The 25584-nt window shown below is 41.8% G+C and overlaps 1 protein-coding gene across 5 annotated transcripts; it reads right to left on the reverse strand.

Moving 5' to 3' along the window:
* Positions 1 to 2: 2 nt before the first annotated feature.
* On the reverse strand, positions 3 to 25584 carry LOC115180827 (annexin A6; the record flags this gene model as incomplete). 5 transcript variants are annotated; one of them, XM_029742980.1, is given in 14 exon segments in its annotated part: positions 3 to 61; positions 1657 to 1779; positions 2235 to 2293; positions 2503 to 2598; positions 2967 to 3060; positions 3194 to 3397; positions 3562 to 3641; positions 16383 to 16473; positions 16768 to 16881; positions 17747 to 17841; positions 18603 to 18687; positions 23650 to 23694; positions 24283 to 24419; positions 25270 to 25584. In XM_029742980.1, coding segments are annotated over 12 exon segments (1109 nt in total), but the record flags the coding sequence as incomplete, so codon positions are not given.

Consider the following 25584-nt stretch of genomic DNA (forward strand, 5'->3'; position numbering starts at 1 on the left):
ACTCATCGTCTCCTCCACACAGGGCGAGCAGAGTCCTCTTGTAATCTCCCGATGTGTCTTCCTGTTGGGTAGAAGACCAGACAGAACATTAAGATACCATGTTAAAGGATATACAGAGATATGTACGGATAAACAGAAAGCTACTTAGACAAGGAAACATACAGATAGACAGAGATATCAGATAGACAGGACATAGACAGATAGCTAGTTAGATAGACAGGGAGATATACAGATAGAGAGTTAGTTAGAAAGACAGATAGACAGCGAGTTAGTTAGATAGACAGAGAGTTAGTTAGACAGGGAGTTAGTTAGAAAGACAGAAAGACAGTGAGTTAGTTAGATAGACAGAGAGTTAGTTAGACAGAGAGAGTTAGACAGAGAGTTAGTTAGAAAGACAGAGAGTTAATTAGATAGACAGAGAGTTAATTAGATAGACAGAGAGTTAGTTAGAAAGACATATAGCTAGTTAGAAAGACATATAGCTAGTTAGGTAGGCAGATAGCTAGTTAGGTAGGCAGATAGCTAGTTAGATATACAGATAGCTAGTTAGATATACAGATAGCTAGTTAGATAGACAGGGATATATGCAGATAGACAGATGGACACATAAAAAGTTAGATATACAGATAGCTAGTTAGATATACAGATAGCTAGTTAGATAGACAGGGATATATGCAGATAGACAGATGGACACATAAAAAGTTAGATATACAGATATCTAGTTAAATAGACAGATAGAGGGAGATATACAGAAAGACAGCTAGCTAGTTAGATAGCTAGTCACAGTAGATAGTCAGATAGCAAGTTACAGTAGATAGACAGATATATAGTTAAACAGATGGCTATTTAGATAGAGAGATAGCTAGTTAGATAGACAGGGAGATATACAGATAGCTAGTTAGATAGACAGGGAGATATACAGATAGCTAGTTAGATAGATAGGGAGATATACCGATATACAGATAGCTTGTTAGACAGCTAGTTACAGTAGATAGACAGATAGCTAGTTACAGTAGGTAGACAGAAAACAGGTTAGATAGACAGATAGCTAGTTACAGTAGATATACAGAAAACAGGTTAGATAGACAGATAGCTAGTTAGATAGACAGATAGCTAGTTAGATAGACAAATAGCTAGTTAAATAGACAGATAGCTAGTTAAATAGACAGCGAGATAGACAGATAGCTAGTTAGATAGACAGGGAGATATACAGATAGCTAGCTAGATATACAGATAGCTAGCTAGACAGACAGATAGCTAGTTAGACAGATAGCTAGTTAGACAGACAGAGAGATAGACATATAGCTAGTTAGATATACAGATAGCTAGTTAGATATACAGGGAGATATACAGATAGCTAGCTAGACAGACAGAGAGATATACAGATAGCTAGTTAGATATACAGGGAGATATACAGATAGCTAGCTAGACAGACAGATAGCTAGACAGACAGACAGATAGCTAGTTAGATAGACAGATAGCTAGTTAGATAGGGAGATATACAGTAAGTATAGAGTCATAAAGTCACGCTTATTTCAGTCACTAGGCAAGGTAACTAAGAACTAAGACAGAACTTCAAAGAAGAGGCATTGTACCATCTAGAGGTTACAGTCTATAGGATAAAAGCATCTATGGGTTTAAGATAAGTTGTATCACCTTGATCATGTTGTACAGGGACTTCTCATAGCGCATACGGAAGCACTCCCGGATATCCAGCATGTCTATCTCAGAACGACAGATCATGATCCTGATCAGAGTGTTGTCTTGCGTACCAAGACCCTAGAGAGAAGGAGGGATGGAGAGAGGGAGAGATTGAGGGGAGAAAGAGAGGGAGGGAGGTGAGAGATAGAGAAAGAAAAAATTGAGACAGAGAGAGAGACAGAGAGAGAGAGACGGAGACAGAGAGAGAGAGACAGAGAGACAGAGACCGAGAGAGAGACCGAGAGAGAGACCGAGAGAGAGACAGAGAGAGAGACAGAGAGACAGAGACAGAGAGAGAGACAGACAGAGAGAGAGAGAAAGAGAGAGACAGAGAGAGAGAGAGACAGAGAGAGAGAGAGAGAGAGAGAGAGACAGAGAGAGAGAGAGAGAGAGACAGAGACACAGAGACAGAGAGACAGAGACAGAGAGGGAGAGAGAGACAGAGACAGAGAGAGACAGAGGGAATGTTGGTCAGAGTGAGGTTGGTATGAGTGCAGCTGAGCCTGAAAGAAGAATAAACCGTTGAGGTTTACCTTCATAGACTTGTAGAGGCGCTTGGCAAAGTACATAGGTACACTCCTGATGCACTGGACTATAGGAAACAGTGAGCACAAGACAGACATGTTGAAATATGAGTTCATGGATGACTTGACTTGGTATGATATTTTACCCTGATTAAACCAGACTGAACAACGGTGAGTGCACTCAACGGTTTTCAATTTTGTTTTCAATTTGTTTCAGTCTGATTTTAACCAGGGGGAAGAATCTTCATGTGTTTTATCAGAAAGAGTCAACGCGTACCGACAGCCAACATGAGTCTCTCAAAGTCCCCAGACAGCTCACTCTTGATACTGTCCTCTATGGGCTTCTCTGCTATCTCCTGGTACTTATCAAACACTGCAGGAAGAAGACAGAGAACGGAGTCAATCCCTGGCGTGGTATCCTAGTCAGTGAACTACTGAGACCAGACCACAGACACATAACTCAGTAGCCTGATACAACCAGGATCCCTGTGTGTTGTGGGTGTGACTAGAAATGACCGATTCACACTAGTAGATGTCACACTGACATCATAATGGTCGCGTTCCAAATGGAACCCTATTCGTTACATAGTGCACTACTTTTAACATCTATGGGTTATAGACAGCGCTCTATGTAGGGAGTAGGGTGCTATTTGGGATGTAGGCAGTGTTCTGGTCAGGCTGAGGTTATGATACTGTTGTCGCTCTCAGCCTCATGTTTATGTACCGCGGTGTTATACTCACCCATCTGGAGGTGGTTGACACTTCGGTTTCCCAGCAACATAATGAAAATGGACTCCTCTGTGCCCCACTGCTCCTCCCCGGCTGCAAACAGCGCCTGAAAGTGTTGAAAAGGGATAGTTACAGACAGGTAGAAAGGAGTTGATCAGGTTAGGAAGGGAAAGGGAAGAAACGGTTGGTGGGTTTGTATTGTGGTGAATGTGTTCTGTACTACTGCTTCAAACACTCACCTGAGCATCCTCCTCCACTAGATCTGCATGCACTACTCCTGGTTCATCTCTAGTTCCCTGGAAACATACACACGCACGCACGCACACGCTCACACACACGCACGCACGCACGCACGCGCTCACGCTCACACACACACACACACACACACACACACACACACACACACACACACACACACACACACACACAGTCTGACTAAACAGCTACAGAAATGCTTTGGTTAGGACAACAACAAGTTAGTTAACAGATTGGATATATCTACTTACGAGAAAAAAAAACTCAACCTAGAAAAACAAGCTATGGACAGCCTTTCAAAGAATAAAATCATATTAGATCCACTATGGCTACTGGCATAGCATTAACTAACCTGGAGTAAAACAACCAGCATCTTCTTAAAGTGTCCGGAGGTATCTCCTGTAACATCCTCCTCGATGTCTGAGCCATAAGCTGAAGAAAGTAACAACACAGGCAGTTAATAATACAACTAGGATTTCACTGGAATATGCTGTGTTTGTTATATGTCATACAGTAGCTATACAGGTGTCTAATCTTAATTTGACCAGTTTCTCACAGCAGGAAAATAATACTGAAGCAACAGGAAATGTGAATTCAAGTGGAAATTACAAACTTCACAGTACAAGTTTGCATTTCCTGCTGTGCAGGAAAATGTTCAGCAACAAAATAGTGATCAAATTAAAATGCTACATCTGTATTTGCTGTATGTCATATTGTAGTTGCATTTGGTGTGTCAGTTGAATACAGGTGTATTTCATAGTGTAGTTTATTTTATTTATTTACTTAACCTTTATTTAACCAGGAAGGGCTTGTTGAGATTTGAAATCTCTTTTTCAAGAGCAGCCTGGCCAAGATAGGCAGTACCAAGTCATTACACAATTACAGACAGACAACATGAAAAACTACAGGTAATCTAGTAAAAAAAAACATAGAATTCACAAGAGTATAACAAAATCATAAAACAGCAAATTAAAAACATTCACAGGTCAGGGAATCAGCCTCAAACTCCTTCATCAATGATTTAAAAACACCAATCGGGACAAGTTCTTCCAGTTTAAAAGTATTTGTAAGGCGTTCCAAGCCGATGGCGCAGAGTACATAAAAGCCCTTTTTACCAAATTCAGTTCGGACATTTGGAATAGTTAGCAGGATAAAGTCCTGCGAACGAAGAGAGTACCCACCACATTTCTGAACCCATTCGAATTGAGTGCACTGAGTTCTATCAGACAGATAGTTAGCAAACCAGGCAACTTCATGCTCCGAAAGACCTACACTCGACAATCTCTGTCTCAGTCTCTGCCTCAGTTTAGCATGATCAACTGTATCAAAACCCTGCTATAGTTGTATTTGGTGTGTCAGCAGAATACAGGTGTATTTCATACTATAGTGATGTACTATATTTGAGGTTCCATCGTTGCCATGACGCCAGAATAGCAGCCTAGGCTAGGAGCTCCTGTAAACATTTAAGTACTTTTGATTGCATTTTTTTTTTAAATCAGCATTTGTGTTAACCTAATTTGTTTGTGGCATCCCTGTCATCAAGTTAGTTTCGTACTAACTAATGCATCCCTGTATTTTACCTTTATTTAACTAGGCAAGTCAGAAAAAGAACAAATTCTTATTTTCAATGACGACCTACCGGGGAACAGTGGGTTAACTGCCTTGTTCAGGGGCAGAACGACAGATTTTTACCTTGTCAGCTCGGGGATTCGATCTTGCAACATTTCCAGTTACTAGTCCAACAATCTAACCACCCCATCAAGTAGCTCAGCTAGATAACTTGCTATTAAACTAGCTAGCTAGCTATGTTTTGATACAAAGTAAGGGGGTGGTGTTTGGAGATGGCAGGCTCGTTAAAGATGCTGAAGTTTTGAGCCGTTTTCTCCAGTGGTTAGCTTCAAGGTAGACAATTCTGGACTGATGTACAGTGGGATTTTCTGTTGCTTTCGCGGCCGTCGTGTCTTCACCCAGGATGGTGCTACACATCGGTAGTGGGCGAGTTCTACCCATGGAGTTTGACTTCAGAGACTACTACTGAGAAGCTCTGGGCCAGGGTGCCCTGATGGATGGCTCTGGACCAGTCTGACACATTTACATTTACATTTACGTCATTTAGCAGACGCTCTTATCCAGAGCTACTTACAAATTAGTGCATTCACCTTATGATATCCAGTGGAACAACCACTTTACAATAGTACATTTATATCTTTTTTGGGGGGGGGGGTTAGAAGGATTACTATATCCTATCCCAGGTATTCCTTAAAGAGGTGGGGTTTCAGGTGTCTCCGGAAGGTGGTGATTGACTCCGCTGTCCTGGCGTCGTGAGGGAGCTTGTTCCACCATTTGGGTGCCAGAGAAGCGAACAGTTTTGACGGGGCTGAGCGGGAACTGTGCTTCCGCAGAGGTAGGGGGGCCAGCAGGCCAGAGGTGGATGAACGCAGTGCCCTTGGATGTGACCCCCCCTCTGTTTAATCTCTGAACTGCCTCTACTCTAGCCTTCTTCCTGGTGCTGACTGCCTCAAGCCATTAATGAACTACCTTGCCTGCCATGATCGGCCATTAACTATTTGTTTGGGTTTTTCAAAATTGCATGTCTTTTTTTTTTGTTGCTTAAAGCGCTTTGAGATTGTAATGGAAAGCGCTATAAAAGTTGTATTATTATATGGTGTACAGTATGTCATACTGTAACTGTATTTTGCACACATTATGATCATGTTCTGATGTTCAAGATCGATTGGTTGATGGACATTCAGCTTCTAATGGGATGAAGGAAATACAGTTGAAGTCGGAAGTTTACATAAACTTTAGCCAAATAAATTTAAACTCTGTTTTTCACAATTCCTGACATTTAATCCTAGTACAAATTCCCTGTCTTAGGTTAGTTAGGATCAACACTTTATTTTAAGAATGTGAAATGTCAGAATAATAGTAGAGAGAATGATTTATTTCAGCTTTTATTTCTTTCATCACATTCCCAGTGGGTCAGAAGTTTACATACACTCAATTAGTATTTGGTAGCATTGCCTTTCAATTGTTTAACTTTGGTCAAACGTTTCGGGTAGCCTTCCACAAGCTTCCCACAATAAGTTGGGGGAATTTTGGCCCATTCCTCCTGACAGAGCTGGTGTAACTGTGCCAGGTTTGTAAGCCTCCTTGCCCGGACACGCTTTTTCAGTTCTGCCCACAAATTTTCTATAGGATTGAGACCAGGGCTTTGTGATGGCCACTCCAATACCTTGACTTTGTTGACCTTAAGCCATTTTGCCACAACTTTGGAAGTATGCTTGGGGTCATTGTCCATTTGGAAGAACTGTTTGCGACCAAACTTTAACTTCCTGACTGATGTCTTGAGATGTTGCTTCAATATATGGACATCATTTTCTATCCTCATGATGCCATCTATTTTGTGAAGTGCACCAGTCCCTCCTGCAGCAAAGCACCCCCACAACATGGTGCTGCCAACCCCGTGCTTCACGGTTGGGATGGTGTTCTTCGGATTGCAAGCCTCCCCCTTTTTCCTCCAAACATAACGATGGTCATTATGGCCAAACAGTTCTATTTTTGTTACCTCAGACCAGAGGACATTTCTTCAAAAAGTACGATCTTTGTCCCCATGTGCAGTTGCAAACCGCAGTCTGGCTTTTTTATGGCGGTTTTGGAGCAGTGGCTTCTTTCTTGCTGAGCGGCCTTTCAGGTTTTGTTGATATAGGACTCGTTATACTGTGGATATAGATACTTTTGTACCTGTTTCCTCCAGCATCTTCACAAGGTCCTTTGCTGTTGTTCTGGGATTGATTTGCACTTTTCGCACCAAAATACATTCATCTCTAGGAGACAGAACACGTCTCCTTCCTGAGTGGTATGACGGCTGCGTGGTCCCATGGTGTTTATACTTGGGTACTACTGTTTGCACAGATGAACATGGTACCGTCAGGTGTTTGGAAATTGCTCCCAAGGATGAACCAGACTTGTGGAGGTCTGCAATTCTTTTTATGAGGTCTTGGCTGATTTCTTTTGATTTTCCATGATGTCAAGCAAGGAGGCACTGAGTTTGAAGGTAGGCCTTGAAATACGTCCACAGGTACACCTCCAATTGACTCAAATGATGTCAATTAGCCTATCAGAAGCTTCTAAAAGCCATGACATAATTTCCTGGAATTTTCCAAGCTCTTTAAAGGCACAGACAACTTAGTGTATGTAAACTTCTGACCCACTGGAATTGAGATACAGTGAATTATAAGTGAAATAATCGGTCTGTAAATAATTGTTGGAAAAATGACTTGTGTCATGCACAAAGTAGATGTTCTAACCGACTTGCCAAAACTATAGTTTGTTAACAAGAAATTTGTGGAGTGGTTGAAAAACGAGGTTTAATGACTCCAACCTAAGTGTATGTAAACTTCCAACTTCAACTGTATATCTTACCATCTAATGTGGGTAGGAAATATATCTTACCATCTAATGGGGGGTAGAAAATATATCTTACCATCTAATGGGGGGTAGGAAATATATCTTACCATCTAATGGGGGGTAGGAAATATATCTTACCATCTAATGGGGGGTAGGAAATATATCTTACCATCTAATGGGGGGTAGGAAATATATCTTACCATCTATTGGGGGGTAGGAAATATATCTTACCATCTAATGGGGGGTAGGAAATATATCTTACCATCTAATGGGGGGTAGGAAATATATCTTACCATCTAATGGGGGGTAGGAAATATATCTTACCATCTAATGGGGGGTAGGAAATATATCTTACCATCTAATGGGGGTAGGAAATATATCTTACCATCTAATGGGGGGTAGGAAATATATCTTACCATCTAATGGGGGGTAGGAAATATATCTTACCATCTAATGGGGGGTAGGAAATATATCTTACCATCTAATGGGGGGTAGGAAATATATCTTACCATCTAATGGGGGGTAGGAAATATATCTTACCATCTAATGGGAGGTAGGAAATATATCTTACCATCTAATGGGGGGTAGGAAATATATCTTACCATCTAATGGGGGGTAGGAAATATATCTTACCATCTAATGTGGGTAGGAAATATATCTTACCATCTAATCTTTTTTGTAACAGTATTTTTTATTGGAGTTTCACAATTTTCACCCATATTAAGAGATACAACAACAAAGACAAGGCAAAAAAAACAGCACTCGCTTACACATATCCGTATGTATGCACGCACGTACACACACACCTACCGTTTCCCTCTCCCCGCTTCTCTCACCCCACCCCCCTCATTGCATCCCTCAATACATACATTTTAAACAAACATAAACAGAAAAAAAAATAACAATAAAGACATAATAAATAAATAAAATAAAATGCTCAGTTTAAACCAAGAAGTTGAGTTCCTCACACGGACCGTACAGTGTAATTCTGGAATACATAGATCACCTTTCTAAGAGAATCCTTGCAGCATAATAGCTGATACTTCAGGTTCTAGGTAATTTAGGTAAGGTTCCCATACTTTGTAGAACTGATCTGTCTTAGAGTGCAATGTACATGTCAGATATTCCAGCGGCACCCATTCAAATAGTATCTTATGCCAATCTTTAATAGAGGGAACCTTATCACTAATCCACTGTAAAAGTATGTTTTTTCTCGCTGCGAAGGTGAGGATGTTGTAAAGCCTCCTCTTACCCACAGAAGTTACATGCCTACTAGGGAGACCTAACAGTAGAGAAACTGGGTCCAATTCTAGATCGACCCCTAGGATCTTTTCAATCTCTTGCAGAACACCAGACCAATATCTTTGTATTTTGGGACATGACCATAAACAATGTGTTAGGGTGCCTGTATCAGTTTTACATTTGAGACACTGAGGAGAGGAGGAAGAGGGGCTAAATGCATGTCTGCGATTTGGGGATATATGCAATCTGTGTATTATTCTTAATTGAATTGCTCTAGTACGATTACATATAGATATTGTTTCTGCATATTTCCAAATGTCCTCCCACATCTCTTCGTCAATGGTAACAGACAGTTCTTTCTCCCACACTTGTTTCACCCTCTGTGTGTCGACAGCGGAAAAGGACCTTAAAGCATCATAAAACAGACTTACAGACATTTTCCTTTGTGGGGAAAAAAGCATTCTTTCAATGACAGACATATCAGGGTTACCAATTAAGGTGGTGCTCTTCAGAATATAGTGTCTTACTTGTAGGAAACGGAAAAAGTCCTGCTTTGGGAGTTGATATTTCTCGACCATCTGCTCAAATGACAATAAAATCTTATCCGCAAATAAGTCATTTAGTCTGCGTATGCCCTTATTAAGCCAAACGTTAAAGCCAGCATCCAGCAATCCTGGGACAAAATCTGGGTTGTTAAGAATTGGGGTAAGAGCAGAGGTTAGTTTGGACCTTCCCAGGAAACGTTGAACTGACCTCCATACTTTGAGTGTGTTAAGTGTAATGGGGTTGTTACAGCGATCTTTTACAGACTTGAAACTTGTGAGAAACAAAAGGTCCTGTAAAGGGTATTTTGAAAGAGAAGTCTCCATGTCTAACCAAATAGAGGAGTCATCGTTTGTGATCCAGTCTGAGATATAACATAGGTGAGATATAACATAGGTGGGCACACCACTGATAGAGCCTGATATTGGGTAGATCCAAGCCACCCATAGAATTTGGCAGCTGCAATATTGCCATCTTAAGTCTTGGCTTGCGTTCACTCCATATAAAGGAACTTAGCCATCCATTTACATCCTTTATTACCTTATTGGAGAGTAATACTGGGATCATTTGGATTGGGTAAAGTAGCCTAGGTAAAATGTTCATTTTCAAGAGGGATATTCTACCCAACCATGAAATCGGAAGCGAGTTCCAGCGCTCCAGATCCTGTCTTATTGTGTCAAACAAGGGAACAAAATTGGCTTTGTACATTTGTTGGAATTTAGGAGTTACAAATATACCCAGATACGTAAAACCTGAGGGAGACCATTTAAAAGGGAAGGGGGGAGAAGTGTTAGGTACAGAGTGAAGGTTACCAAGTGGCATAGCCTCTGATTTAGTTAGGTTAATCTTGTAGTCTGAGAATTCGCTGAATAATTCAATAATATTAATAAGAGATGTGATTGAAGTCTCAGGACTAGAAATAAATATCAGGACATCATCAGCATACAAGCTTATTTTATGGTGAACATCACCAATGAGCAGCCCCTGTATAGCAGGCGTTACCCTGATGGCCTCGGCCAGTCGTTCCATAACGAGTGCAAATAGGAGAGGGGACAGAGGACAGCCCTGTCTGGTACCTCTGTGTATAGAGAAGCTATTTGACCGTAGTCCATTAGTAAGGACAGCAGCCTGAGGATCATCATATAAAACTTTCACCCATTTTATAAAGTTGTCCCCCAGACCAAATTTATTTAGAGCAAAGAATAGGTAAGACCACTCCACACGATCAAATGCTTTCTCAGCATCTAGGGAGAGCACAAGACCATCCATAGCACTTTGTTGGTAGACTTCAATTACATTAAGGAGCCGTCTGACATTGTTACATGACCTACGTCCCTTAATGAAGCCAGTTTGGTCTCCTTTCACAATCAGTGGCAGTGAGTCCTCTAATCTTGTGGCTAGAATTTTAGAAAGCAATTTTCTATCCACATTCAGAAGGGAAATTGGTCTGTACGAGGAACAAGACTCCGGACATTTTCCCTTTTTGAGAATAAGTGATATGTTGGCTTCTCGCAGCGTTTGGGGGAGCTGGTCATTTGAAAATGAGTGGTTAAACATATCACGCAATGGCTCAAGGATCAGGCCATGGAACTCTTTATAGAACTCACTACAAAACCCGTCCGGTCCTGGGGCCTTACCATTTTGCAGATTCTTAATTGCGGACATTATCTCTTCCTCGGTAATAGGGGCATTAAGGAGAGACTTCTGTTCTTCGGAGATAGTAGGGAGCTCAATCTTAGAAAATAAGTTCTCCATTAACTTGGGTGCGTCATTTGGCAGTTCTGAGGCGTAAAGATTTGCATAAAATGTCTTAAATGAGTCATTTATCAATTTATTTTCATATAAATGATTGCCATCAGAATCAGTAATAGCCGCAATTGACTGTGAGTCAGCTCTCTTTTTAGCTAGGTATGCCAAGTACTTTCCTGGCTTATCGCCATGTTCATATAGCTTTTGCTTGACAAATCTCATTTTCTTTTCAGCGTCCTGTGTTAGGAGGGAGTCCAGCGTTGATCTAATGACTGCTATTTCCTTTAATAGGGCAGGAGTGGGAGTTTTAATGTAGTCCTTCTCTTTAGTTCCCAATTCACCCTCTAGTGTTTTTTGCTTTTCACGCTTTTTCCGCCTCTTAGTGGCTGCGTATGACATAATCAGACCCCTGGCGTACGCCTTACAGGTTTCCCAAAGGAGTGAGGGGTTATCTGTTGATTGAGAGTTAATAGAGAAAAATGCTTTAAACTCTGTAATAAAATATGATGTGAATGTATGGTCTTTAAGAATGGCTGTATTCAACCTCCAATGTCTTGACTGATTGAATGCCCCGTTGATTTTTATGTCCAGGATCACCTCCGCATGATCAGATATGACTATGCTTCCTATCCTAGCGGATAAAACAGACTGCAGCGACGTCCTGGGCATAAAAAAGTAATCTATTCTCGTCTGACATCCATGAGGTGCAGAGAAAAAAGTGAACTCTCTGTTGGAGGGATGAAAAGCTCTCCAAACATCAGCATACCCCAGATCATCACAAATGGCTGTAAGTGACTTAGCTTGAGGAGAGAGCGAGGCTATACCACTGGGAAGCTTATCAATAAGGGGGTTCAACAAACAATTAAAATCCCCTCCGACCACTGCAGTGTCTGAGTTTAATTCTGAAAAGTCTAGAAATACCTTAGTGAGGAAGTCAGGGGGGTGGGCAGGGGGGGAAGTAAATATTCATTATGGAAATGCTCTGCCCTTGTAAAGTACCATTAATTATAACAAAGCGACCCAATTTATCTTTCACACACTTCAAGACCTTAAGTGGCAGGTTCTTTTTCACAAGAATTGCTACACCTCTACTTCTGGATGTAAATGATGAAAAATACACTTGACCAAACCCCCCTTGTTGTAATTTCAGATGCTCCTTATCATTCAAATGGGTTTCTAATAACAGGGCAATATCAATATTTTCTTTTTTCAAAAAGGATAGTATCTTCTTCCTTTTAATGGGGTTATGGCTCCCTCTAATGTTCCATGTACATACACGTAGTCTGTTACCTGCCATTGCGCTTTGACCATTCAATATCCAGACTGAATCTTACTGTAAAAATGGGGTGGTACCTTTTTCCATGTGTTGAACTCTCCTCTATCTCACTGAGCGTAAACAAACGATATGAACCCTGAACTTGAACTATACAAAACCCAAAAAATAAACATGTAAAAATCCAAAAGGGGGTTTTCCCACTAGCTAACATGCAGGGGATTTCAACTCTCCAATGTAGACTCTTAAGTCCGCATTGCCACTGAATAGCCTCATCCTTTATATATGTGGAAATTAAAATCAATAGAAGAAGATTGAGGCTCTTCCACCTAAAACCAAGCCTGGGCACCAATATAGGTTCACACATATCTCAGTCTGAGCTACGGCGGCAGTTACTTTAGCAAGAAAAATAATACCGATACGAATATTACTGAACAGGAGCACGTGAGAACTTACATCACTGTTTCATGATCAGATTCAAAATAAAACGTTATCCTATGCTGCGGAGGTGCAGCTTAAGGTTATTTACCCGAGAGAGTCAATAAACGCAGCAGCCTCTTCAGATGTGTAGAGTTTTTTAGGCGATCCGTTGACCATAATCTTCAATGTGGCCGGGTACAGCAATGCGTAGTCGATCTTCATTCTCTTGAGTCGAGCCTTCACCTCATCAAACGCTTTGCGCCTTCGTACAACCACTGTGGAATAATCATTGAAGAATGAGACCTTTGGACCTTTAAGTTGACTACCGTCAGAACCGATGTTTCTAGCCGCATCCATGACGCGCTGCTTGTCGGTAAAGTTGTGGAACTTTATAACCACTGGTCGTGGGCGCTGATTGGGACCGGGTATCGGTGCTTGAGCGCGATGTGCTCTGTCTAGCTTCACACGACCAGCCTTAGTGTCCATTTGTAGGTAGCCAGGGATCCATTCCTCAAAAAATTTTACTGAACGTGTCCCTTCAGAATTTTCCGGGAGTCCCACAACACGGATATTGCATCTGCGTCCTCGATTATCCAAGTCGTCAATGTGCTCCGCCATTTCGCGCACCTGCTTCTCAAGTGCTTTTATCTTAGTGTCCATGGATGTAGTTGAAGTTTCCACAGTAGCAATTCTTCCTTCCGCCTCATCAACACGTTTGACAACCCTCTGTAGTTCAGCTGAATGGCCTATTGCTTCCAGGACCGTTCTTATCTTAATATCGATCACTTTAGTAATGTTATCTGTCATCCTTTGAATCACCAGGTCCATTGTGCCTGGATCCGCAATGTTGTTAGATTCGCTAACGTTAGCTAGCTCCTCCTGCACCTCTACAGGGATGACGGTTTTGGTCGACTTCTTAGTAGCTCTGTTGGGCATGTTGTCGGAGATTTTTGAGAAATAGTCGCCAAGACTCATTGTAGGGTAACTTATTTAGCCAATTCTACCACTTTTTCAAGCTAGGAGATTAATGTAAGGATATAAATTTACGAATACCGCGTGAGCTCGCTGAAACACCGTGTTCACTCTACGGCGCCATTTTGTTCCCCCTTACCATCTATTCTAATGGGAGGAGAAATATATCTTACCATCTATTCTAATGGGAGGAGAAATATATCTTACCATCTAATCTAATGGGAGGATAAATATATCTTACCATCTAATCTAATGGGAGGAGAAATATATCTTACCATCTATTCTAATGGGAGGAGAAATATATCTTACCATCTAATCTAATGGGAGGAGAAATATATCTTACCATCTAATCTAATGGGAGGAGAAATATATCTTACCATCTAATCTAATGGGAGGAGAAATATATCTTACCATCTATTCTAATGGGAGGAGAAATTTATCTTACCATCTAATCTAATGGGAGGAGAAATATATCTTACCATCTAATCTAATGGGAGGAGAAATATATCTTACCATCTAATAGGAGGTAGGAAATATATCTTACCATCTATTCTAATGGGAGGAAGAAATATATCTTACCATCTATTCTAATGGGAGGAGAAATATATCTTACCATCTAATCTAATGGGAGGAGAAATATATCTTACCATCTAATCTAATGGGAGGAGAAATATATCTTACCATCTAATAGGAGGTAGGAAATATATCTTACCATCTATTCTAATGGGAGGAAGAAATATATCTTACCATCTATTCTAATGGGAGGAGAAATATATCTTACCATCTAATCTAATGGGAGGAGAAATATATCTTATCATCTAATCTAATGGGAGGAGAAATATATCTTACCATCTAATAGGAGGAGAAATATATCTTACCATCTAATCTAATGGGAGGAGAAATATATCTTACCATCTAATAGGAGGTAGGAAATTCATCTTACCATCTATTCTAATGGGAGGAAGAAATATATCTTACCATCTATTCTAATGGGAGGAGAAATATATCTTACCATCTATTCTAATGGGAGGTAGGAAATATATCTTACCATCTATTCTAATGGGAGGTAGGAAATATATCTTACCATCTATTCTAATGGGAGGTAGGAAATATATCTTACCATCTATTCTAATGGGAGGAGAAATATATCTTACCATCTAATCTAATGGGAGGAGAAATATATCTTACCATCTAATCTAATGGGAGGAGAAATATATCTTACCATCTAATAGGAGGTAGGAAATATATCTTACCATCTATTCTAATGGGAGGAAGAAATATATCTTACCATCTATTCTAATGGGAGGAGAAATATATCTTACCATCTAATCTAATGGGAGGAGAAATATATCTTATCATCTAATCTAATGGGAGGAGAAATATATCTTACCATCTAATAGGAGGAGAAATATATCTTACCATCTAATCTAATGGGAGGAGAAATATATCTTACCATCTAATAGGAGGTAGGAAATTCATCTTACCATCTATTCTAATGGGAGGAAGAAATATATCTTACCATCTATTCTAATGGGAGGAGAAATATATCTTACCATCTATTCTAATGGGAGGTAGGAAATATATCTTACCATCTATTCTAATGGGAGGTAGGAAATATATCTTACCATCTATTCTAATGGGAGGAGAAATATATCTTACCATCTATTCTAATGGGAGGAGAAATATATCTTACCATCTATTCTAATAGGAGGAGAAATATATCTTACCATCTAATAGGAGGTAGGAAATATATCTTACCATCTATTCTAATGGGAGGAGAAATATATCTTACCATCTAATCTAATGGGAGGAGAAATATATCTTACCATCTATTCTAATAGGAGGAGAAATATATCTTACCATCTAATCTAATGGGAGGAGAAATATATCTTACCATCTAATCTAATGGGAGGAGAAATATATCTTACCATCTAATCTAATGGGAGGAGAAATATATCTTACCATCTATTCTAATGGGAGGAGAAATATATCTTACCATCTATTCTAATGGGAGGAGAAATATATCTTACCATCTATTCTAATGGGAGGAGAAATATATCTTACCATCTAATGGGAGGAGAAATATATCTTACCATCTAATGGGGGGTAGGAAATATATCTTACCATCTAATAGGAGGAGAAATATATCTTACCATCTAATAGGAGGTAGGAAATATATCTTACCATCTAATAGGAGGTAGGAAATTAATCTTACCATCTATTCTAATGGGAGGAGAAATATATCTTACCATCTATTCTAATGGGAGGAGAAATATATCTTACCATCTAATCTAATGGGAGGAGAAATATATCTTACCATCTAATGGGAGGAGAAATATATCTTACCATCTAATAGGAGGAGAAATATTTCTTACCATCTAATGGGAGGAGAAATATATCTTACCATCTAATAGGAGGTAGGAAATATATCTTACCATCTATTCTAATGGGAGGAAGAAATATATCTTACCATCTAATGGGAGGAGAAATATATCTTACCATCTATTAGGAGGTAGGAAATATATCTTACCATCTATTCTAATGGGAGGAGAAATACATCTTACCATCCTTGTATGCCTCCACCAGGTTGTGTATCTGTTGATTGTTCCTGGAGGCCAAGACTTCAATCAGGCACTTCTCATCTGTTCCTGCCCCCTTAGAAATATAGCAGGACATTAAATACAGAATGGCACAAGTTACTGACTAGGCTGTGTAACAGTTATTTAGTACCTGGTGTCTGATGTTTTCTCAATTCTTATCATTTTCCTATTTCTTAACTTTTTACTTCCTAAATATAATAATTTGATGGCATGATGGATCTCTGCTACAGAATCTCACTTTGATGGCATCGTGGATCTCTATTACAGAATCTCACTTTGATGGCATCGTGGATCTCTATTACAGAATCTCACTTTGATGGCATGATGGATCTCTGCTACAGAATCTCACTTTGATGGCATCGTGGATCTCTTTGGCGTCATGGTAGGCCTGGGGTCTCATCAGACTGACGATGAGGCGTTCAAACTTCCCCGTCAGCTCATACTTCAGGTCATCTATCAGGTTCTGGGGAAGAGAGACATGTCCTTTACGAAGTTACTCTCTCATGGTGTGTGACACACTGAATTGTAAGTAGCAAATGGACTGGAAAAACTTACCTCAAAGAATTCAACATAATTGGTAAGAGAGACATGTCTGTTATAAAGTTATCCTGTCATGGTGTGTGACACAATGTGCAGAAGGCTCAGTAAATCATATTCAGTGAGTTCAACAACGGTTCTGTTTGAGGTGAACCTGTTACTTAGTAACAATTTCAGTTGAACGATTTGAATAAACATTCCAAAAATATTACAGTTGAAACATCAAACAGCTAATTTTTGTAAGTATAACTGGGGCAATTTAGGGACAATAATCAAACTTTAAATGACTTTGCTATTCCTACTACATGTAATAGAAAGCCTACATGGTTACATTAGTATCTGTAGTGGCAGTTTAGAACCGAAACAGACACTGACGTTCACTGCACACGTTAGCTAACGTTAGCACAAAACAAATGTTAGCTAACGTTAGCACAAAACAAACGTTAGCTAACATCTGGAATTTAACTAAGAATGTATTGTACCTTCTAACAAATGGGCACACTGAATTGTGTAATTTGTGGTAAAGATTTATTTTACACTGTGGTTTTAGCTGGTACTTACCTGATCCAGTTTTGACCTGGTATTAACTACAGATCATAGAGTGGGTCACAGTAACAATGGATACTCAAAGCATTCAACACCAAATGATACATAGGGATGTTTATGTAAATATATATATATTTTTTAAAACACAAACTGTAATTTGTATGCAATCCAGGTCCAGCTCTGGAAAGGTACAGAAACGTGATGATAGATGTGATGTTGGATGTTATGATGGGATGTTCCTGTACCTTCCCATAGCTAGACTTGTACGCCTGTACAATCTCCTGTCTCTGAGCATTGCTTCTGCCAGTGACCAAATCCAAGATGGCCTCCTTGTCGCTGCCTGCAGAGAACAGAGGAAAATCATCAGTAACATCATCAGCAACATTTGACCTTTGAACTTTCTAAGCCAGGGCTGCCCAACCCTTTTCCTGGAGAGCTACACCATTGGATGACTCTATTCTGTTTCTATGAGCTACCCTCCTGTAGATTATTGCTCCAACCACAGTTGTAACTAACCTGATTCTTATTAACCAGCTAATTATTAGAATCAGGTGTGCTATATTAGGGTTAGTGTGAAAACCTACAGGAGGGTATCTCTCCAGGAACAGGGTTGGAGTGAAAACCTACAGGAGGGTATCTCTCCAGGAACAGGGTTGGAGTTAAAACCTACAGGAGGGTAGCTCTCCAGGAACAGGGTTGGAGTTAAAACCTACAGGAGGGTAGCTCTCCAGGAACAGGGTTGGAGTTAAAACCTACAGGAGGGTAGCTCTCCAGGAACAGGGTTGGAGTTAAAACCTACAGGAGGGTAGCTCTCCAGGAACAGGGTTGGAGTTAAAACCTACAGGAGGGTTGCTCTCCAGGAACAGGGTTGGAGTTAAAACCTACAGGAGGGTATCTCTCCAGGAACAGAGTTAAAACAGCCCTGTTCTAAGCAGTTGTTAATACTGGTGTTGGAGTTGTGCATCTCTAGCCTGGTTAATAAAACCAGACAGAACTGAAGTAAACTGAAACAAAGTGCAGTGCAGTGTTCTGTTTGGTTTTACCAGGCTAGTGTACCCCTGCTCTACAGTGGACACTAAGCGTAGCTACAGTGTTACTCACCGATGCCTTTCATGGCATTGTAGAGCGTCTCGGCATCTGCACTGGCATCGAAGTCTGGAGCATCGGTTACTGTGCCTCGGAACCCCTGGAAAGACATTCATCACCTTTTTATCAACCTCATTCACAACAATGGACCAGTTTCAGAGGAGGGTTTCATCAACCTCATTCACAACAATGGCCCAGTTTCAGAGGAGGTTTTTATCAACCTCATTCACAACAATGGCCCAGTTTCAGAGGAGGGTTTTATCAACCTCATTCACAACAATGGCCCAGGGCACAGTTTCAGAGGAGGGTTTTATTAACCTCATTCACAACAATGGACCAGTTTCAGAGGAGGGTTTCATCAACCTCATTCACAACAATGGCCCAGTTTCAGAGGAGGTTTTTATCAACCTCATTCACAACAATGGCCCAGTTTCAGAGGAGGGTTTTATCAACCTCATTCACAACAATGGCCCAGGGCACAGTTTCAGAGGAGGGTTTTATTAACCTCATTCACAACAATGGCCCAGGGCACAGTTTCAGAGGAGGGTTTCATCAACCTCATTCACAACAATGGCCCGGGGCACAGTTTCAGAGGAGGGTTTTATCAACCTCATTCACAACAATGGCCCAGGGCACAGTTTCAGAGGAGGGTTTCATCAACCTCATTCACAACAATGGCCCGGGGCACAGTTTCAGAGGAGGGTTTTATCAACCTCATTCACAACAATGGCCCAGGGCACAGTTTCAGAGGAGGGTTTCATCAACCTCATTCACAACAATGGCCCAGGGCACAGTTTCAGAGGAGGGTTTTATCAACCTCATTCACAACAATGGCCCGGGGCACAGTTTCAGAGGAGGGTTTTATCAACTTTGTTGGGTCAGTTGTTAAAGAACACATTCTTATTCACAACAATCAGTTTCATAGGAGGGGTAAAAGGGTTGATTGAGCCAACTGGATGATGGGAATGACTAGTTGGGCACAGAAGAATAAACGAGGGGCCAGGAATTACTCTGGGCCTATCCCAGGGTTAATTAAAGTCACAGGGGAGTGGGGGGGGGGCATGGGGTATGTATGTGGGCTGTGTAGGAGAATGTTAAGGCCTTTGAGGGGCTGTGTGGGTGTACAGGGGGCAGGAAGGGCTGTGTGGGTGTACAGGGGGCAGGAAGGAATGTGTGGGTGTACAGGGGGCAGGAAGGGCTGTGTGGGTGTACAGGGGGCAGGAAGGAATGTGTGGGTGTACAGTGAGCAGGAAGGAATGTGTGGGTGTACAGGGAGCAGGAAGGAATGTGTGGGTGTACAGGGAGCAGGAAGGAATGTGTGGGTGTACAGGGAGCAGGAAGGAATGTGTGGGTGTACAGGGGGCAGGAAGGAATGTGTGGGTGTACAGGGAGCAGGAAGGAATGTGTGGGTGTACAGGGGGCAGGAAGGAATGTGTGGGTGTACAGGGAGCAGGAAGGAATGTGTGAGTGTACAGGGAGCAGGAAGGGCTGTGTGGGTGTACAGGGAGCAGGAAGGAATGTGTGGGTGTACAGGGAGCAGGAAGGAATGTGTGGGTGTACAGGGAGCAGGAAGGAATGTATGGGTGTACAGGGGGCAGGAAGGGCTGTGTGGGTGTACAGGGGGCAGGAAGGGCTGTGTGGGTGTACAGGGGGCAGGAAGGGCTGTGTGGGTGTACAGGGAGCAGGAAGGAATGTGTGGGTGTACAGGGAGCAGGAAGGAATGTGTGGGTGTACAGGGAGCAGGAAGGAATGTGTGGGTGTACAGGGAGCAGGAAGGAATATGTGGGTGTACAGGGGGCAGGAAGTGGCTGTGTGGGTGTACAGGGAGCAGGAAGGAATGTGTGGGTGTACAGGGGGCAGGAAGGGGCTGTGTGGGTGTACAGGGGGCAGGAAGGGCTGTGTGGGTGTACAGGGAGCAGGAAGGAATGTGTGGGTGTACAGGGGGCAGGAAGGGCTGTGTGGGTGTACAGGGGGCAGGAAGGGCTGTGTGGGTGTACAGGGGGCAGGAAGGGCTGTGTGGGTGTACAGGGAGCAGGAAGGAATGTGTGGGTGTACAGGGAGCAGGGAGTAATGTGTGGGTGTACAGGGAGCAGGAAGGAATGTGTGGGTGTACAGGGAGCAGGAAGGAATGTGTGGGTGTACAGGGAGCAGGGAGGAATGTGTGGGTGTACAGGGAGCAGGAAGGAATGTGGCTGCAGTCCTGAGCAGAGGGCTGACAGGCAGACAGACAGCTGACACCAGTCTGTCCCCCTGCCTACAGCTGCACCCTCCAGAACAGCAGTGTGTGTAGGAGGGAGGAACAGGGAGTCAGGTTACACACACACAGACCTGCTCACTCTGCAGGGGTCTGACACGGCTTCAGAGAAGCTGACCTCCAATCAACACAGTAATAATAAAACGCAATACAGCCGCCAGGGCTGCAGTTCAATCAAACATGCATTGTGGAAAATACCAGTGTTCATGTATTTCTTGTCCTGTATCTGAGAAACATATCCGTTCAGCTGCAGTTTCTGTGGAGATTCTTTCGGCTGCATTGAGGCACACAGCCAATGTCTCCTACCCAGAAATCCAGCCAGCCAGACAGCCAAGGAGGCCACTGCCCATGCTCAAGATGTGGCCCTACTACAGCTCTACCATAGAGACCATCACTCCCCAGGACAGCTGGGAGGTCCCACCCACATAGCAACAGGACCAAAACAATGGGCCCATAGCAACGGTCCTTTCAGCAAACAGACTGTTCAGGCAGCAAATAACTGTAGTAGAACATAGATAATCGCATTATCTTCAGATGATACGAGTGACTTACCAGAGCTATTCGTTTTTGTTGATAAAGCTTAAACTTACAGCAGTGCTTGGCTGCTCGTTACTTCCATCCAGACACTGCACTATCCTTGGCACCAGTCTGTCTGTGCTATGGCTAATTTGTGGTTGTCTTGCCAAGGTAATGCAGCTAGGGTGGTGAAGTGCAGAGGTCATGTACAGTGGTATGAATCCAACCCACTACTCTGGTGTAGCTGATACAATGCTCCAACCCTCAGATCCAGCAGAACCAAAAAGGACATGGTTTTGATACTAGATAGTCTAACAGGGCCATCCTTGGACATGGTTTGATACTAGATAGTTTAGCAGGGCCATCCTTGGACATGGTTTTGATACTAGATAGTCTAGCAGGGCCATCCTTGGACATGGTTTTGATACTAGATAGTCTACCAGGACCATCCTTGGACATGGTTTTGATACTAGATAGTCTAGCAGGGCCATCCTTGGACATGGTTTTGATACTAGATAGTCTAACAGGACCATCCTTGGACATGGTTTTGATACTAGAATGTCTAACAGGGCCATCCTTGGACATGGTTTTGATACTAGATAGTCTAGCAGGGCCATCCTTGGACATGGTTTTGATACTAGATAGTCTAGCAGGGCCATCCTTGGACATGGTTTTGATACTAGATAGTCTAACAGGACCATCCTTGGACATGGTTTTGATACTAGATAGTCTAGCAGGACCATCCTTGGACATGGTTTTGATACTAGATAGTCTAGCAGGACCATCCTTGGACATGGTTTTGATACTAGATAGTCTAGCAGGGCCATCCTTGGACATGGTTTTGATACTAGATAGTCTAGCAGGGCCATCCTTGGACATGGTTTTGATACTAGATAGTCTAACAGGACCATCCTTGGACATGGTTTTGATACTAGATAGTCTAGCAGGGCCATCCTTGGACATGGTTTTGATACTAGATAGTCTAGCAGGGCCATCCTTGGACATGGTTTTGATACTAGATAGTCTAACAGGGCCATCCTTGGACATGGTTTTGATACTAGATAGTCTAGCAGGGGCCATCCTTGGACATGGTTTTGATACTAGATAGTCTAGCAGGGCCATCCTTGGACATGGTTTTGATACTAGATAGTCTAGCAGGGCCATCCTTGGACATGGTTTTGATACTAGATAGTCTAACAGGACCATCCTTGGACATGGTTTTGATACTAGATAGTCTAGCAGGACCATCCTTGGACATGGTTTTGATACTAGATAGTCTAGCAGGACCATCCTTGGACATGGTTTTGATACTAGATAGTCTAACAGGACCATCCTTGGACATGGTTTTGATACTAGATAGTCTAGCAGGGCCATCCTTGGACATGGTTTTGATACTAGATAGTCTAGCAGGGCCATCCTTGGACATGGTTTTGATACTAGATAGTCTAACAGGGCCATCCTTGGACATGGTTTTGATACTAGATAGTCTAGCAGGGCCATCCTTGGACATGGTTTTGATACTAGATAGTCTAGCAGGGCCATCCTTGGACATGGTTTTGATACTAGATAGTCTAGCAGGGCCATCCTTGGACATGGTTTTGATACTAGAATGTCTAACAGGGCCATCCTTGGACATGGTTTTGATACTAGATAGTCTAGCAGGGCCATCCTTGGACATGGTTTTGATACTAGATAGTCTAGCAGGGCCATCCTTGGACATGGTTTTGATACTAGATAGTCTAACAGGGCCATCCTTGGACATGGTTTTGATACTAGATAGTCTAGCAGTGCCATCCTTGGACATGGTTTTGATACTAGATAGTCTAGCAGGGCCATCCTTGGACATGGTTTTGATACTAGATAGTCTAGCAGGGCCATCCTTGGACATGGTTTTGATACTAGATAGTCTAGCAGGGCCATCCTTGCAAATCTCCTCTTGTTGACTGGACTTACGTGAGCGGAACCTGGGAGTCCGAGGCTAGGTATAAGATATAGAAGTAGTCCTTGTCATATGCCTTCTGGAGCTCTCTCTGTGTGTCTGCCAATAGCATGTCCAGGTTACCAGAGGGAAGAGTGACACATTATACTAGCCTACTGCCATTACAAGAAACAGATGCGCCAGGGCTGATGACTGCTGCTAGTGAATGAATGATTCTCATCTGACACCTGCTTTGTCCTCGCATCATTATCATACAGTCATTATGGAATAGGATACGTTTATCCTTATAGCTATACTGTAGCTACACATAGCACTGAGAGAATGGCAGACACAGGATTACCATATTGACTTACCATTCCCATATTTGGACTTTTAAGGATATGCAGGAAACAATCGACCTGCAAGACAAGATACGTGAAGCAGAAATGAGAACAGAGAAACTGGTTGACATGCTGTTTAAGATGGTATCAATATCAATCAAAACATTTTATTTATAGAGCCCTTTATACAACCGACAGTTGTCACAAAGTCCTTGAGACAACCGATATACAGAAACCCAGCCTAAAACCCCAGAGAGCAAGCAATGCAAATGTAGAAGCACAGTGGCTAGGAAAATCTCCTTAGAAAGAGGAGGAACCCGGCTCTGAGGCGTAACCAGTCCTCTTCTGGCTGTGCCATCTTATCGATCCTAATTGTCAATGTGAATATGATATGATTGCGAACAACATGTATGGCTGGATGAACTAAGAGATGCTATTGGACCATAGGCTAATGAAAATATACTTGATATGTCATTGATTGGTGGTCAGGATTCTGCTCTTTCAGCACAGCACCATCCACAGAACCTGCACCAGAGAAGACTGCAGTGGAAAGTCAAAATACTATTTTATAATAAATGTCACTAGTTGGCTTGCTACAGATTCCTCTAGGATTATGCTGGGAGAAGACATGAGGGGGACCAAGGAGGCCATTTTGAATTGGATTACTTGTAGGGTTGTTGGCTTATGGCCTAGTGGTTAAAGCATAGCCACGTTTTCCACAGGAAACATGTTGGCTGCTCCTCTCCTACAGTTCAGTAAGGCTACAGTGTTCCCTTTCAGAGTGGTACCATAGGCTTTAGCATCTGGTGAGGAAGAGAAAGGGACATTTAATAAAGAAACATCTACTTTTACAAAGGTCAAACTTGTTCTCACATTCTTGTTGAACTGTTTTGTATCATCTCAACTTAGAACTAAAACCCACATGGTCTATGACGATGGATTCTACAATAGATGGAAAAACAGTTTGGCTTATAAATTTCTGTATAAGTAAAGGGAATCCTGTCGGACTTCCAAATGAGATGTAAGTCATTTAGATCACAGGAGAAGCACTCAGTGAGGACAAGCTGTCCTCTTGCATAGCACACAGTATTGCAGTCAATTGTAGAATTTCAGCCAGTTTCTCCATTAGTGAGAATATGTTTAAAATAAGCCCACAGTAGTGTTTAGTCTCCTATAATATCCATCAAGCACGGTTCGATCCAATCATCTCCTAACACCGCAGAACATGTCCACGACCACACCCCATCTCTCAGTCTCCCACCACAACATTATACAACTTTTAATTCATAAAGCATAACTTTTTTTTTGCTTGAATTCTGTTTAAAACACATAGAATTATACTGTTTAAACAATGGACATCAATGATAAAAAATGACTCATGTCTATGCTCTATCCGTTGCTTTACATTTACAACATCATTCAATCCATTTCTCTCTGTTTTTCTTTAAACTTAGATTCTTGGTTTGTAAAATGGAACTGTCTGTCTGTCTATTATTCTCATATCATAGACTTGGACTGGGCTAATAATAGCCTAAACTTACCGTTATAGCTCCGTTATTGTCTTTACATGACTTGCGCCAACATTATCTTAGTCTATATTGTTGAGCATTTGACACTATAGAAAATTCAATACAAAGCAAAACCCAAACTCACCTCTTTTACCGAACTAATTTGATCCAAATCAACCCCGCTGCAGTCCTGAACCTCCTCTATCCTGTTTTTATCCGTTACGTTTAGCCCGGTGTTGAAACGGACAGCTGTCTTATTCCCTGTCCTCGAGCTCACGTAATAACTGCGGTGCTCACCAGCGGTGCGTCAAAAGAGTTTCCTCTTTCTAACAGGGAGCCCGTCCACGCTAGATAAAAACGGTGTTATGATCAATTAATAAATATGTAAACAACCTATTCACTCGTGCTGTGTGGTTTTTCTGTACGTCCCATATACTAAGCACAGACCTTAGACGTCTTT

This window comes from Salmo trutta, unplaced genomic scaffold (assembly GCF_901001165.1).
Source record: "Salmo trutta unplaced genomic scaffold, fSalTru1.1, whole genome shotgun sequence".
NCBI lineage: Eukaryota > Metazoa > Chordata > Actinopteri > Salmoniformes > Salmonidae > Salmo > Salmo trutta.